General features: G+C 47.1%; 1 protein-coding gene across 1 annotated transcript; it reads right to left on the minus strand.

The window, feature by feature from the left end:
* Nucleotides 1–96: 96 nt before the first annotated feature.
* Nucleotides 97–1,568, minus strand: LOC136483522 (probable F-box protein At2g36090). Its single transcript, XM_066480605.1, has one exon. It carries the CDS (start codon nt 1,421–1,423, stop codon nt 443–445), a length of 981 nt encoding a protein of 326 aa, XP_066336702.1. The 5' UTR covers nt 1,424–1,568; the 3' UTR covers nt 97–442.
* Between the last annotated feature and the right edge of the window lie 15,853 nt (nt 1,569–17,421).

Genomic DNA, 17,421 nt, shown 5'->3' on the forward strand with positions numbered 1-17,421 from the left:
AGAGTTCATGTGGCACATATGTTCTGTTTTGTGCAACATTTTCACCTCAGCGATGAGAGCTTTGTAGCACGTCCACTAAAACTGAAATCACGGTGGCTCCGAGCAACTTGTATGATGAAAGGCTTATATAAACAATCATTTATTATGAGATACAGTAGATGCATGTACTTGGCGTGGAAAAATTACGACACTAAATAAGATTCTAGAAGTTTGGATTTTTTTTTTATCTCACAAACCTCGCTTTCTGGAAAAGAAAGTGAATAGCAGAAAAAAAAAGGATATATGATGTTGACTTTCCCTGTTGTACATTTCTTTGACAGCCGACCGTATAACCTACAGCACAATCATATTCACATTCCGTCATTCCCTGAACTACAACTGTACATGTCAACGGCACTCTGTGATTGTGGCTTCGGCGTTGCCCGGCGGGCCGGACGAGGGCTCACCGGAACGTGAGCATGACCAGGAAGCCGAGGAACGCGGCGGCGCCGACGCCGGAGCAGCAGAGCTCAAGGAAGCCCTCGCGCCTGGCCTTCCACTCCTTGCGCGTCCTCTTCCCCCTGACGAAGTCCTCGTACCTTTCCCTGGCCACGCCGTCGCCGCGGCACCCGCGCCGCCTGGGCGCGGCCATGGCGGCGGCGACTGCGGCGAGCCCGTCCCTGCCGCTGACGCCGGCGCCGTCGGCGTCCTCGACGCGCAGGCTGACCTCCCGGATGTGGCCGTACCGCTGGTCGCACGTGACGGCGGCGTCGAGCGCGACGCCTCCCTCGCCGCCGAGCACGACGGCGAAGCGCGCCACGGTGTCCCCCGTGAGCCACTTGCGGTCGACGGCCACGGCGCGGCGGCTGGACGCGTTGAGCGCGCGGCCCGTGGCCGGGTCGAGCAGCACCCAGCTGAGCTCGACGTCTGCGGGGGAGATGGCGGAGGCGGCCGTCGGCGACGTGAAGCCTTCCTGCACCAGCGCGTCGACGCGGAACGGCGCGCCCAGGAACCAGTCCGAGGCGGCGTCCGTCTCCACGACGCGGGAGAGGATGCTGACCCCCGCGTGGCGCAGGTCGACGGCCGACACGAGGCGCGCGGGCAGGGGCTGCTGCGGCGGGGAAGTGGGAGAGGACGGGGACGGGGACGAGCACGGGAACGGGAAGGCGTCGGCGAAGAGCGCCCGGTGGTCGACGCGGCCTAGGCAGGGGAGGAGGTCGAGGACGGAGGGCCACATGGCGAGGCAGAGCGCGCGCCACGTGTCCGGGTCGGTGGCGAGGCCGTGGAGCCCCGAGCTCGCGCACCCGACGGCCGCCAGCGACGCGCCGTCGAGGCGGCGGAGCACGAGGGCCAGGACGTCCGCCGGGAGGTCCTCGATGGTCGTGCTCGTGCCGCCGTCGTCGAAGGCGGCCGGGGAAGAGGCTTCCATGGCGCCAATACCCATGAGAACGATGGCCGGCCGGGAGTGGGTGGTAGTTAGGTGGAGCGAGGAGGACGTGGATAGGAAAGAGAGCTTGTGGCGGTGGTTGCGCGCGCGTGTCTCTGATGGTCTCCGGCGTTGGAGGAGGCAGGCAGGCAGCAGGCTTGGCTAGCTACGTGGCTTGTTCGTTGGTTTATAAATGGGGTAGCTGCCTTGTCTGGGGAGGGAGGGCGAGAAAGCGAGGTGTTTATCACACGGGAGTCAGGACGAACTGATCTGAAGCTTCTCTCTTCTCTGATGACGGCAACGGCTCCCGCCCACCATCTCGATCACACGGCCCGACGTCGCTGGCGCGTGGGCCACGGCGAGGGAGGGGTCGACCGCGGCCAACGTGCGGCGCGCGCCTTTGACCGGCCGGCGCGTCAGCCAGGTAATTGGGGTGGAGGCTGACTGGCTGAGGTCGACGACGAAGCCTGCCTGCCTCTCTTTCCAGTGGTACACTGGTACAGGGAGTGAACCAACCAACCAACCAAGAACCAACCGCGCGCGAGCAGTGGCCGGTGGTCTCCCCGTAACAATAACAAAAAGGCAAAAGATTGCAGGTGCACGCACGCAGCCATGGCGGGCGGCTCGGGCGTCGCCGTCTGCTACAGAGGCAGCAGCAGCCGTCGTCGTCGTCCGGCCCGGCCCAGGCCCCGGCTGTGGTTGTGGCGGCAGATGCACGCTGTGGCAGCAGCAGCCATGCTACGCATGGGAAGGATCGGATCGGAGGCTCCGACCCGCCGTGAGTCCGTGCCCGGCCGACCTGCCGCGACGTGATCCCATTAGGATTTGGCATGTGCGTGTTAGGGCAGTCCCAACAGGGAATTAATTGTGATTTCTTATTGTCAGTGGTGATCTCTTCAGTTCGGCCCGACGGCCGAGTTAGGCGTTGACCTCGCGCCCTGATCGGGAACGTCCAACCCTATATGGTTGGTGGGCCCCTGTCACACTGCGCTATATATAGAGGCGAGGGTCGGCAGTTCAAGTAACGAGGTTTACTGTGAGCAGGTACAGTCGCCCCACCGACATAACCCTAGCCCAATCTAGAGGGTGCGCAGCTAGTGACAGGAAGCTGCCACCGTCTTCTCCGTTGGGACACCACGCCGCAGCTGGACCGCACCACCGGACTCAACAGCAACACCGACATCGCCATGGACGGCTCCAGCTCCTCCGCCAAGCCCTCCGACGGTCGGTGATGTCTCACCTCTCACCCTCTCCTCTCTGTTACTCTATTTCTTCATGTACTAGGATGAACTACATCTTTTATCACAAGTAGAAGATGTTGTACCCGCTAGATCTATGCGTAGTTGATCCTACAGTTTCTATCAATGGTATCAATCGACCCTAATCTAGGTGTAGATCTAGGCATTGGGGTAGAAAAGAAGAAGAAATTAGAAGGAGGTGATTCGATTTTTGATCTGGATGAAACCCTAATCCTAACCCTAAAGGGGAAAGGATGGAGAAGGGGAGGAACCTACCTGGGTTTTCTTGCCTCCGTCGACACCGCCATTTGCGCGAGAAGAAGACCGCGCCGTCGCTTCGCTGGGTCACGGGAAGGGAGCCGCCGGAGGGCGTGGCCTCGCCGCCATGTGTACCCTACCGGGATTGGGCTCAGGGCACCGCAGCAAGACCGCTCGATGGCGGCGCGCCCACCCTCGGGTGAACGCGCGCGTCGGTGAGGGGACCTGCGGCGGCGCCACCGACCTCCTTCCTCCGGCTGCGCTGCGGGGTGGCCGCCGTCGCTGCTCTGCTTCGCGCTAAGAGAGGGAGAGGGAAGAAAATGACTAGGGTTAAAGGGGAGGTGCGGCCGGGGCGGGTTTTGTGCCGTCGATTCGCGCGGACGGCCGTCGTTCGCGATCCGATGGCCGGCAGCATCTCGGGCCAGATTGAGCCCAGGCAGGGAAGTAAATTCCCGGCCTAGGCCCAGGTTGCGGCCTGGGCGCGGGGAGCGCCCGTGCAAGTTGGGCCTGGACTGCGCTGGAGCTGTGCTGGGCTGCACGCGCGTTGTTGGGCTGCGGTTGCCGTACTGGGCCGGGCTACACAATATTCGTTGTTTTAAGTTTTTTATTTAATTTTCAGAATCAATTTGATGATTTTCGCTAAGCTTTGATGATCAATCTCTGTCAAAATTTGAACCAATGAAATAATTTTTTCAGATAGTAGAAAAGTACAGTAAAATGCTTCTGAAAAGTAGATAAATTTATCTTTCATGTTTTCGTTGCAAATGATGATGTTTATGATCTTCTAATTAAATTGAACCAACGGGAGGTTTTAATTTTGAGGAGTAGTTATAATTTTCAGTAAATTATGATATTGTTATTTTTCTGACCAACGTTGATAATAGCAATATCATAATATTTATTCATTAGTTTTTCCATGCATTAGTTCTATTTTTGTCCAACGGTGACGTAGAATTAATGTAGAATTAATGCATTAGTTCTGTATATTTTAATTTTAACCAACGTTAAATTAAGGCATGCAATTATTATGTTAATATTTTCTCACTATCTCTGACGGTGTTTTTAGGACTCAACCCAATACTTTTATCTCACACATACCGCCTCTTGAAGGGGTATGGCGAGAGAAGTATGAACTAGCACTTGCGCTGTCTGAAAATGACCTAGCGCTTACCTCCCCGTGTCCGACTGAGCCAGTGGACCCGGTGAGGGAAGATGATGAGACTGATGCTGATTTTACTGCTCGACAGCGAGATTATGCAGAAGTGTGGATGAAATATGATCTAGAACGTAAGAAATGGGACATTTCAAATCACAAGTGCTTGATGGTGGCTAAGTCCACAATTTTAGATGCTATAAGGGGGTTTATCCCAGATTGTGATACCGCCATAGAGTATCTTAAGAAATTGGAGAGTCAATTCACTGGCTCTTCATAGGCTTATGCCAGTACTTTGATCAAGAAATTGTTCAATGAGAAATACACTGGTAGCAGTATCAGAGAGCACATACTAAAGATGAGCAACACGGCTTCGAAGTTGAAGGCAATGAATTTGGGGCTTAAGGATGAGTTCCTGATTCATTTGTTTTTTGCTTCCTTGCCCAAAGAATATGAAACTTTTATTGTGAACTACAACATGCAGCCCGATAAGTGGGATATAGAGAAGCTCATCGCAATGTGTGTTCAAGAAGAGGAGAGGCTAAAAAGCTCATAGGGTGACTCTGCTAACCTTGTGAAGGACAACAACAAAAATAAGTTCAATAAGAATGCCAAACCACAAGGGAAAGCCCCTCAAAATGACCACCATCCGAAGAACAACAATGCTTAAGTTGAGAAGGATCAATATAAATGGTGCAGAAGCATGGACATTACCAGATGGACTGTCTAGACTTCCTGAAGAGCCTTCTGAAGAGAGGTGAGAATTTCATTACATTCATAGATGAATCCTTGTATTTAAGTTATATAAAATCTACTTGGTGGATTAATTTAGGTGCAACTGTTCATGTTGTAAATTCATTATAGGGATTTCGTACGAGAAGGACCCTGCAAAGAGGAGAAAGAAGAATTAAAGTTGCAAATAGAATTGAAGCTGAAGTTGAGGCCATTGGAGATCTCTCTCTAGAATTAGATGATGACTTTATACTTCAGCTTTTAGATATTCTTTATGTACCCTCTTTACGTAGAAACTTGATAAGTGTCTTACGACTTGACGATGATGGTTATGATTGTTATTTTGGTAATGGCAAATGTCGGATTCTGTATAATAATAAGTGTGTTGGTCTTGCCTTCCGATAAGACAAGCTTTATTTATTATCACTTTCTGAGAATGTGAATGCTGTGAGCACTGAGAATAATAATGTTTCCCCATATATGAATGCAACAAATAAGCGGAAGAGAGTGCATAATGTATCTTCGAAATTATGGCACTGTCGTTTAGGCCATATTTCGAGGGAGAGAATAGAGCGATCGATTAAGAAATTAATTCTTCTGCCTTTAGAATTTTTAGATTTAGAACAATGCATAGATTGCATAAAAGGAAAGTACGTTAAGAAAATAAAGAAAGATGCTAAACGAAGCGTAGGAATTTTAGAAATAGTTCACATAGATATCTGTGGTCCTTTTCCTGTGAAGAGTGTGGATGGTTATGATTTATGTATAACATTTACATATGATTATTCTTGTTTTGGCTATATTTATCTAATTAAGAAAAGATTGGAAGCATTTGATAAATTTAAGATATTTAAGGTTGAAGTAGAAAATCAGCACAACTTAAAGATTAAGATAGTAAGATCCGACCGTGGGAGAGAGTACTAAGGTCGACACACCCCATATGGCCAAGTTCCTGGACCTTTTGCAAGGTTCTTATAGGAAAATGACATAGTTACCCAGTATTCTACACCGAGCGAGCCTCAACAGACTGGAGTAGCTGAAAGGCGCAACCGTACCTTAATGAATGTGGTGAGAAGCATAATAAGTTACTCTACCCTACCGATAAGTTTATGGATGGAGGCATTAAAAACCGTCATTCATATTCTTAATCGAGTGCCAAGCAAGTCGGTGCCCAAAACACCGTATGAGTTATGGATAGGAAATGAACCCTCACTTAACTATTTATGTGTGTGGGGTTGTCCAGCTAAGGCAAAAGTATTTAACCCAAACATAGGGAAGCTAGACTCCAAGACAGTCAGTTGCCATTTCATTGGCTATCATGAAAAGTCAAAAAGTTATCGTTTCTATTGCCCTGACAGACAAATGAAGTTTGCAGAAACAAGACATGCTGCCTTCTTGGAGGATGATATGATCAGGGGGAGCATGGTAGCACGAGAAATTAGTTTTGAAGAGAAGCGGGTATACGTGCCCACTCCTATGGTTTAGGAGCCATTCTTCACGCTACCTGTTGTTGCTATACCAACAGCGCAAGACACTATAGTAACAACACCTGTTGTTAGTTCTCATATGACAACAATGAATGAACATGAGAAACCTGTCCTTTAGGATCCCCTAGAACCCGTTGTCACACATTAGGGAGAGCAACAACAGCCTCATATAGAACAAGCGTCATCTAACGAGGCCTCTAAAAGATCTCAAAGAGTTAGGAGATCAACCATTCCTGATGATTACGAAGTTTATGAATATGAGGAATTTTAAATGGAGGGTGATCCCACCTCATTTGAAAAAGCCATAAGAAGCGCTCACTCATCCAAGTGGCTTGAAGCCATGGAAGATGAAATGAAATCAATAAAAACCAACGGTGTTTGGGACTTAGAAATAATTTCTAAAGGAGCCAAGACAATAGGCTGTAAATGGGTCTACAAAACCAAACATGACTCCAAAGGGAATATAAAAAGATTCAAAGCGTGACTTGTGGCGAAAGACTTCACATAAAGAGAAGGTATAGATTATAATGAGACATTTTCTCCAGTCTCATGTAAGGATTCTTTTAGAATCATATTGGCGCTTGTAGCACATTACGATTTAGAATTACATCAGATGGATGCAAAGACGACGTTCCTAAATGGGGATCTGGAGGAAAATATTTATATGGCACAACCGAAAGGTTTTGTTATGGAAGGAAAAGAACGTATGGGATACCGCCTGAAGAAATCCATTTACGGATTAAAACAAGCTTCAAGACAGTGGTATTTGAAGTTTGATAGTACAATCAGAAAGTTTGGGTTTCAAGAAAACGTAGAGGACAATTGCGTTTATGCAAAATTCAAGAATGGGAAATACATTTTCCTAGTCTTGTATGTGGATGACATCTTGCTCGCTAGCAGTGATGTTAATCTACTACTAGAAATAAATAAGTTCTTGTCCTCGAAGTTTGATATGAAGGGTCTCAATAAAGCTTCATTCGTCCTAGGAATAGAGATTCACCGAGATAGAGAAAATGGGGTTTTAGGATTATCACAAAAGGCATACTTAGAAAAAGTTCTAAAGAAATACAGTATGCAAAATTATAAGTCTTCACCTGCTCCCATAGTCAAGGGTGATAGATATGGGGAATTTCAATGTCCCAGGAACCAATATGAGATCGATCAAATGAAAGCGGTTCCACATAGTTCAGCTGTCGGAAGTTTACAGTATGCTCAAGTATGTACTCACCCTGACTTAGCATTTATTACCAGGTTACTTGGCAGATATCAGAGTAATCCAAGAATAGAACACTAAAAATTAGTAAAGAAAGTTTTGCGTTACCTGCAAGGTATGAAGGGTCTCATGCTAACGTACAGAAGATCTGATTCCCTGCACATAGAAGAGTATACAGATTATGATTATACGGAAGATGACAGAAAATCCACGTCAGGATACATATTCACTCTCGCAGAAGGAGCTATATCGTGGAAAAGCTCAAAGCAAACTATCACTACATAGTCTACAATGTATGCTGAGTTTGTAGCATGTTATAAGGCCACAGAGCAGGTGAATTGGCTGAAGAAATTCATGCCCAGGTTGAAAGTGGTAGACGACATACATAAACCACTCAAGTTATACTGCGATAATAATCCAGCAGTATGTTATGCTCACAACAATAAGTCAAGTGGTGCTGCTAAACACATTAACATAAATTATTATATTGTAAAAGACAAACTCCAGGATCATATAATTAATCTTGAGCATATAAGAAAAGAAAAGATGCTCGTGGATCCGCTTACAAAAGGCTTACCACCCAGTGTGTTCAGAGAACACTTAGCCGACATGGATTTAAGAAAAAACCTATGATTCCTAGATAATAAGGGCTTAGTTGAGAATCTGTTTCAAAACAGAGAAGTGTATTGTAGCTGTTTAATCTAATGGCAACTGACCGTGACGATAAGGCACGCTCTATGCACTTATCTGTGATGGAATAGGAACAAGATAAAGTAAGTAAGTTAAGTATAAGTAATAAGATGGGATCAAGGGGGAGATTGTTAGTGGTGACCTCTCTAGCTTGGCCCAACCGCCAAGTTGGGCCTTGACCTCATGCCCTGATCGGGGGCGCCCAACCCTATATGGTTGGTGGGCCCCCGTCACACTGCACTATATATAGAGTGGGGTCGGCGGCTCAAGTAACGAGGTTCACCGTGAGCAGTTACAGCCGTCCCACCGACATAACCCTAGCCCGATCTAGAGGGTGCGTAGCCAGTGACGGGAAGCCGCCACCGTCTTCTCCACCGGGACACCGCGCCACTGCTGGACCGTACCACCGGACTCCACAGCAACACTGACATCGCCATGGACGGCTCCAGCTCCTCCGCCAATCCTTCCGACGGTCGGTGATGTCTCACCTCTCACCTTTTCCTCTCTGTTACTCTATTTCTGCATGTACGAGGATGAACTACATCTTTTATCACTAGTAGAAGAGGTTGTACCCGCTAGATCTATGCCTAGTTAATCCTACAGTTTCTATCACTTATCTCTATTAAATGGCTTGCCATCTAAGCAAAATATTGACATGGGGTCTAATTAATGAGGAAAGAGAATAAAATAGAGGAAACCGTTTCTTATGAAGGAAACGACATTTGCTCTTGCATCGAGACACCGTTTGGAGGAAACGAGCCGTTTCTATCGCCCGTGATGGCCCGCCGGCTGCCCCGTCGCTCCGCGCGCTCGTTCTGCAGCTCCGCTAGCCGTGAGCTCGCCGACGGCCGCGTGAAGTCGCCCGCATCGCCACGACAGCTCGTCGGCTGTTGGGAGGGCTGGGCGGGCGAGCGCTCACAGGTCGCCACCACACTTGCCGGCGGCGCCGCGAGTGCTGACCGCCAGAGTGCTCCCCTGCGTGGCCGCCGTAGTGCTCCCCCTTTGCCGCTGGAGTGCTCGCCTCGCGCCACTAGAGTGCTCGCCCGTGCCGCGGCATGCGTTCTGCATCGTGTGTGGTCGAGAGAGAAGCAGGGAAGTAGAGGAGAGAGAGAGAGTATCGGAGAGGTAGGGATAAGGGAGAGATAAGTTTAATATTTATTATGAGAAGACACCTCTATTGTGTGCGGTAGTTTCTATAGATGAATTTTTCTAGGGTGGTTTTTGCAGATATCACGCATAGTTTTAATCATTGGGCTGCCCTATATATGTTACGTGGACGCACAGCAGTACGTGCTTAATTGGTCCTGCGCGCCACCGCCATCAATGAGCGGCTCGCGCTAATGGACTAGTACTAGTATGTGTACGGACTTTGATTCTCTCTCTAGCTTATCATCAGCACGTGCGGGATTAGTGTTGATCTCCGTCGGCCGGTCGTCTCGTACTCTCGAGTCTCGTCTTCATGCGTGCCAAAAACGCGCGCGCGCGCTTACAAATCCGTGTGTGCTCTTTGACGGTTTCGACCGACCTCTGTTTGGCTTTGGGGCGGGGGGCGAACATGCGCCTGTTCGTTTAATTTATTAGCTATAATATAGTGTTTTTCTTTTAAAAAAATCAGCGAATAATATTTTTTAATCTGGTTTTTCAGTGAAACGAACAGGGTCATGGTTGCTGACCAGGGTGCCACGCGCTGGCGTTTGACATGTCACACTTGTTAACTTACAATGTTGGACCGTCATGTGAGGCTTATTCCATCATCATCATCTTCATTTCTTGCTGACGATAGCTACAAAAGCGTGGATACCATGATCAGATTTCGGCTTGGTCATCTCTTCGGTCTTTTTTTTTTTTTAAAAAAAAATCGGTCTATGGAAATTAGCGGCCGAGCTGATCGGGGTACCCCAAACTTTTGGGCTGGTTCTTCGGTTCTGACCGAAGCGCTATCAACACACGGGGGTAGAAGAGGGCGGCAAAGAGCTCGAGAAACCAGTCACAGAAACAAACAACTATCAACACGTACAGGCAAAATGAGAGGCTCCATCGTAAAAAAATTACACATTGATTTTTTTTTTAAAAAAATTGCAACATGAAGAGAAACCAGTCACAGAAAGAGCTCGGAGAGGGTGTTCGGCTGGCTGGCCGGCCAGCCAACTCACGTGAACAGTGTTTTCAGATAGAACAGTATTTTCTCTCACAACAATCAGCCGGAACAATATTTTGACTTATTTTTCAGTCCTGCCGAACAGCAGCTGGTGCTAACAGCGATGCCGTTCCAAAGGTGTTGTGCGAAGGCCGGATGAGTGGCCATTTCAGCGACCAAACTGACGCGTCGTTTTGTACTCAGATAAGCCATAAGTAGTACTTGGTCCAATCGTACAACCTGTTCGGTTGGCTGGTTCGTATCGTTGCTGGTTCGTGAAGAAGTACTGTTGGCTGGTTTGTGTGAGAGAAAAATACTGTTCCGGCTGGAAATTTACGATCGTTTACGACAGGCCACAGCCAAACGAACAGGCTGTGTTAGGAGCATTGCACAACTAATTAAAGCAAACTTAAGCCTAGTTTTAATTCCCTTCATCATTGTAGGATCCCCGGCCTACTGATCTAATTGCTGCGCCTGTTAGTGCAGTTACTAGACTGTGGCGCAATACTATCGATCGCTTGGGCACGACGCAAATCCGCACCTCCTCGTCAGCTAGACGCTGCTGTTCTGTTCTGTTCGTATATTCAGACTGTTCACATATAGGAGTAGTGTGTATCTTTTCCTTGTGGTACCATCGGTCATTATATTGACACAAAGTGGATCTCCCTGCTTCTAGAATTAATAATCGCTATCGTCAACCATTTGCACGGTCAAGTTTGACACATCCATCGCCTTCTCCCATCCAAACATTTGACCGCTCTGAACTTGGCCAAGTTGCTTTGTTAATAATATATGTTTTTATTATTATCGCGGCGGTTTGGCACGCACGGCTACGTGGTGGGCGGAAGAAACGGTCACGTCAAACTTCTTCCCTTCGCAAAACATTTTTTTTTTGAAAAACGGTGTTTTTGCCCCCTCTCGAGAAGTTCAATCCTGATTTTACTCTTACTTTTTCAACTTTGTGATTTTACTCATGTTATTTTGAAACGAAGGAACAGTTTGCCCCTGGTTTGGATGTTCTAAATTTATAAACGATTTAAAAAAATAAAACACATAAAATCAGATGTGAAATGACTGAAATGCCCTTATCACAGTTATCCCATCCGCATCGTGTTTACCGGTGCCTATTGGGCAGGGTGCGCGACATCGACGCGGAGGCATGACCGACGGGCTCGCGGTGCGGCGAGCGCGGCAAGGCAGGCACTGCGGTGGGTGCGGCGGCTGCGACGGGGGCGCGGCTGGGCGGGCGCTGCGAACGTGCAAGCTCGCGGTGCAGCGGGTGCCACTGGGCGGGCGTCGCGGCATGGCCGGCGGGCGCGTTGCACGGCGGGTGCGCGGGCGCGCAGATGGGCGGGCGCGGGCGCTGCGGTGGGTGCGGCGACCGTGTCGGGGGCACGGCGGGGCGGGCGCTGCGGCCGTGCGAGCTCGCGGCGCGACGGGTGCCGCTGGGCGGGCGCGCTGCGCTGCGGGTGCGTAGGAGCGCAGCTGGGCGGACGTCGCGGCATCGGCAGCGGGCGCGCAGCCGGACGTGACGGGCGGGCGGTCGAGCGGCCGCGTGCAAGGAAGGCGCCGCGGTCTCGTGCGGGGCTGGAACAGCCAGCAGGGTGTTCGCCGGAATTGGCAAGTAGCACAGGCTGCAGGTAAGGTGTTCGCCGAATGTAACAATGGACTTGACTTGCTGATTTCGTTTGTTATGTTGCTCCTAACTTTTTTGGTATCATAGTCAGGACAGGACTACTATAGACACCCAACATGTGATTTGTGAATAATTTTTTAATATTAAATCTGAATTGACCAAATATAATAACAATTTTTGTTTCAAAATACAGTATATGTGTTTTATTCCAAGTTAGGGGTACAATCACAAATAGCCCTAAAAACCAGGGGCAAAATCACAAGGGCATATTTGTCCTTTGGTACAAAAGTTAACACCATTAGGGGAGGATAACGGAATATGGATAAAGTGGTGCTTCATTTTGAATAAGCAGGGGCAAATTCATAAAGTCAAAAAAAAAAACAAGAGTAAAATCACAATATCGATATAAAATAGGGGTATGGATGCAAGAGCCTTTTTTTTTTTGCCTAGCTTCTCCTCTTCTCCTGTATTTTTTTAAGAATTACACGGTACGACGTAGAAGCCCACCACATACACGTACACCCAACTCTACTAACACACTTACGTATGCTCTACCCTTATGAGCACATCTGAAAGACTGACCCGATAGATCTCGAGATTCACATCATAGGTGACTCGTGTCGAGGAAACGTCGCCTACCACTAAAAATATAGCGCATTAAATTCTAGATTAAATCTAGAAAAATATGAGCACCCGTGTCGAGTCAAGCCGTCGCTGCCGCCGTCGTCGCCTACCGGCAGCGGTTTCAAAACCGTCGTTGAGAATCCATTTTGTCCGCGTGCAAAAACTGTTTACGTTGTGGCAATGGTAATTCTTAGAACTTGAGAACGCCAAGCATGAAAGAAGTTTAGAATTGCTAACCCATAACCTGTTGTTTTTTTCTCTCCAATAACCGCCTGCTCCGCCGTGCCCCCAGGCCGGCCGCCGCTCGCCGCGCCCCTAGCACGCGCTGCCTTCATGCCGCTGCTCGCGAGCCCATCACGCCGGCACCGAGAGCAGGCCACCTCTAATCGCCGCTCCACCACACGAATCTGCCCATGGCGGCACAACACCATGCCACTCCACGTGCGCAAGCCCACCCCGTCCGATGCTCCTTGTTGCCGCCCTCAACGCCGACGCGGCTACCTCACGAAGCACGCAAGGCACGAGGCCTCCAGCCCTCCCCGCGCCACAGGCGTCCCCGGTGTGGGCGGTGTCCCCGTCGGGCCTGTACGGGAAGGGAAGGGATAAGGTTGGGAGGGTGGATCCCACCGTAATTTGAAACAATTTGATTTTTTTTGAAATTTGTGAATAATTTATGAATAATTTGACATATATTTCTCTGATGTTTGGAATCCATATAAATAATTTGTAATTTTTTAATTTTTTTTACATATATTTGTATTATTCCTAAATTATATCACTCTGTCCAATAAATTACACTAAAAAACTCATTATAAATATATTAATAAGACGATGTAAATATAGCTATAAGACAGTTTAAGAGCATGAAAAAAATCTGATTGTTGGGAGGGGCTAAAACAACCCATCGTTGGCTAGACAGTTCCAAGAAATTTTTGAAGTGGCCAAATATTATTAGGCATAACAGTATTATTTAGTATAGGTAGATAGATGAAAAAGATAGAACCGTGCCCATTCAAAAAGAAGGCTTTGAAGCGATGTGCAACCGATCGATCGTTACGCACACGCACCTCTCCCTCTTTCTCTCTGCACTCTGGGTGAGTGATCGTGCCACGAACCTACTAGCTACTACCACACCAAAAGGCAATCGGCGTGCGTGCGTGGGTCTTCTCGGCCACGGCGACGTGACGACGACGACGACGACGACGCGTACTTGCACTGCACCGTCATCAGGCGTTGTTGGCGCGTCGCTCTCTCCGGCGGTTTCCAGCTGCGCCTGCGTGCACACACAGGCGCCGGTGCGCCGGCCACGTCGTCTCTGCACGTCCGGCGGCACTGGCTGCCGACGAGCCGTCGCCGCCGCTCCACTAGGCCACGACTTGGGCGCACGTACGGTACGGGCAACCAGAAGCAGAAGAAGCAAGGGGCGCTGCGTGCATCGCACTCGCTTGAGTATAACAATTAAATATATATATATATTTCGTTTAAATTATTGTCAATTTGGCGAGACTGTGGCGGTTAGGACGTGCTATATACTTCAAATCGAGATCCTGTTTGTTTGAAAAGGAGATGGAGGATGCGTATGGTTCATGCATATATGATGTCAAGAATATATATGCTCATCAGTCATCACTTTGATGATGGGTACGTCGTCCGAGCGCAACTTGATGATGGGTACGTCGTCCGAGCGCAACTTGTCAAGAACGGTTCATGCATGTGTCGTCATTTTTTCTTCCTTCCTTATTTATTGTCTTAGAAAGCACAACTCAAATGGTCACACATCCGCACACTGATCACACTCACACGTTTATTTGTGAATGTTAGAGGGCGGAATGGTATATTGCTTAGACGAAGATAGGCCGCGACCGGCCGCGCGCCCTTCCTCCTCCACTCCTGCCCCCCTCCCCCTCCGCTCCCGCCAGCAGTACACGCGCCGCCCACCTCCCGCCACCGCCTACACCACCGGCGGCCAGCGGCAAGCCACCTCACTCACCACCCACAACCCGCCCCGCCCCTTGGCCCACCCTAACCTCAGAAGCTCATCGCGCGAGCACCACCGCGACTCCCCCGCTGTCAACCGTGCCTAATCGGTTGTCCCACGCCGTCTCGCTTGCCGCCTTTCAACCCGCCACCACCGCCGTGTCGTGGCCGCCTCCCCCGAACTCCCTTCAAGAGCCGGTGGGAACTCCCTAACCCTAACTTTGGTGAGGCGCGAGCACAGGCACGGGCGCGTGGGAGAGGGAGAGGGTGAGCGGGGTCACGTGGGAGAGGGAGAGGAGAGCGGGGTCCCGCGGTCTCCTAAGAGCGCGACGGTCACGTGTTTAACTTTGTAATATTGCTTAATTAAAAAAACCACGCACATACCTACAGCTATGAACATCCAAGAATAGTGGGCACCTTATAATCACATTTAACTGTCACTAAATAAATAGCTACGTATATAAACGAGAAATAGAGAATGCCATACCTAGGGCCTATATGGGATTACATTTGGACGTACTATTATAATCTGGATTATGAATATGATTATTGTAGTCTTCTGATTTGTTTGGATTCGTAGCTAGATCTACCTGTTCGGCTTACCCCATATTCGGCTTGTTCGGCTTCTTTTTTCAGCCGGAACAGTATTTTTTTCTCACAACAATTCAGCCGGAACGGTGTTTTCAGTCAGTTTCAGTCAAGTTTCAGACCAGCGAACGGGGCCAATCTCCTATTCATAGGTTCGAGATGCTCCCTCCGTCCTATAATATAGTGCAATGAAAAATTGTACCTAAATATAAGAAGTTTTAAGGACAAGAGATAGTTTTGCATTAAACCGTAGCACAAATTTGGTAGTTATTATATTGTTACTTGTCGTTTATCAAAAAATCTCCATTAATAATGCTGATGATAGCATTTGATTAGGAAATAAAGTAAGGATATTTGTGTTATTTTTATTCTCCCTTAATTTGTACTAAAATATCTAGAATACACTATATTATAGGACACGGGAATATATTATATATATAGGATCGATTACAATGATATGTTAGTTAGATTATTATAATCCGATCCATAATGTGTAAGGATCACGTAGAGGTTGATCCTTAGTGGCCTTAACCCCTAGAGTTTGATATGTTTTTTTAGAGTTTTTAGAGTTTGATCTTTAGTGGAGAGAGTACAGCCACCTCGCTCCCAACTCAACGGATGCTCGGTTCTCTTAAAAGACTTGACAGGCACGGAGCATGGTCTTAAAATAGTCTCATCACTCAAGTTCAACCGCAAGCTACTGTTCTAAAGCCCACCTGTGATGCTCATATATAGCTAGCTCTCCCTTGATACTAACTAGTGTTGCTGATTGTGTGACTACATTAAATATACATATATTTGAGTAATAGACGATGGCACTACTACATCTATGACTTTTAGGGCGGCTAAAGACCATTTCTAGCAACAGTTTTGCCAGCCGTCCTTGCCGAACCGTTGATAGAAATGGCCGATACGTAGGGGCATCCGGGGAGGCCCCCACCGGTCTGCCACACGTCGCGCTCCCGCAAACCGCAAGTCGCACATTTTTTCACGTGCTTCGCAGACGCCGGGGTTCAAACCCACGGCCTCGGGCTCGCGCCTTCCCTCCTCCAACCACTCTGCCCAACACTCATTTGTGTCTATAATTGATTTTATTTCTCCACATATATCCTAGGCAGAGTTTAAATTGATTTTTTGAGGCCCTAAACGAATTCAAATGAAAAAGTTGTCAACTACAAAGCTGTATAAATTTTCGAGATCTACAACTTTTATTATGGTAGTTCCTCCATCCGAGGTCGTTTACAAAATTTAAATTTTAAATTTAAGAAATTCAAATGTTGTTTTCCTTGACAAGATGATTTCAAATCAAAAAGTTGTCAACTACAAGGTTGTATAACTTTTCAAGATCTACAACTTTCATTTTGATTGTTTTACTTTCAAGGTCGCTTGAAAAATTCAAATTTTAAATTTAAGAAATTCAAACCTAATTTTTCTTGACAAAATGATCTCAAATGATAAAGTTGTCAACTACAAACTTTTATAACTTCTCGAGATATACAACTTCCATTTTTGTTGTTTCTCCATCTGAGGTCGTTTGAAAAATTCAAATTTTAAAATTGAGAAATTCAAACGTAGTTTTTCTTGATAAGATAATCTTAAATGAAAAAGTTGTCAACTGCAAACTTCTATAACTTTTCAAGATCTACGACTTTTATTTTGATCATCTTTTCATGTAACTTTGTTTAAATAATTCAAAATTCAAATTTTAAAAAATGACTACTTCAAACAATATTTTGAACCAGTAAATGATTTTAGATGAAAAAACCATCAACAACAAAGTTGTAGAATTCATCAAGATCTACAACTTTTATTTAGGTCATTTATTCATCCGATAAATTAATAGCATATATTGTTCACAAATTTACATCTCTCCTATAGTTTATAAAACTATACGGGAGATATGTAAATTTGTGAACAACTTTATCATCACTTGCTCGAATGAAGAAATGAACAAAATCAAAGATGTAGATCGTGATGAGTTCTACAGCTTTGTTGTTGATGACTTTTTCATTTGAAATCATTTACTCCTTCAAAATGTTGATTCAAGTTGTTATTTTTTTAAATTCAAATTTTGTATTGATAAAATAAAGTCACATGAAAATATAGTCAAAATAATAACTGTAACAACACAATAAATTGATAGAGCATAATTTTAGAAAATTTTAGGAAAAAATAATCAAATTTGAAGTTCGTATGAGGGAGAAATACTAGTTACAAGTTTTAGACAGAGATTAAAAAGAGAAATCAGCGTTCTTCTGCAATTCAAAAATCAAATTTCTAACA

Source organism: Miscanthus floridulus, chromosome 9 (assembly GCF_019320115.1).
Source record: "Miscanthus floridulus cultivar M001 chromosome 9, ASM1932011v1, whole genome shotgun sequence".
Taxonomy (NCBI): domain Eukaryota; kingdom Viridiplantae; phylum Streptophyta; class Magnoliopsida; order Poales; family Poaceae; genus Miscanthus; species Miscanthus floridulus.

What these genes read in the sequence shown, in the direction of transcription:
- LOC136483522 (XM_066480605.1), bottom strand. Translation starts at nt 1,423, where the DNA reads ATGGGTATTGGCGCCATGGAAGCCTCTTCCCCGGCCGCCTTCGACGAC.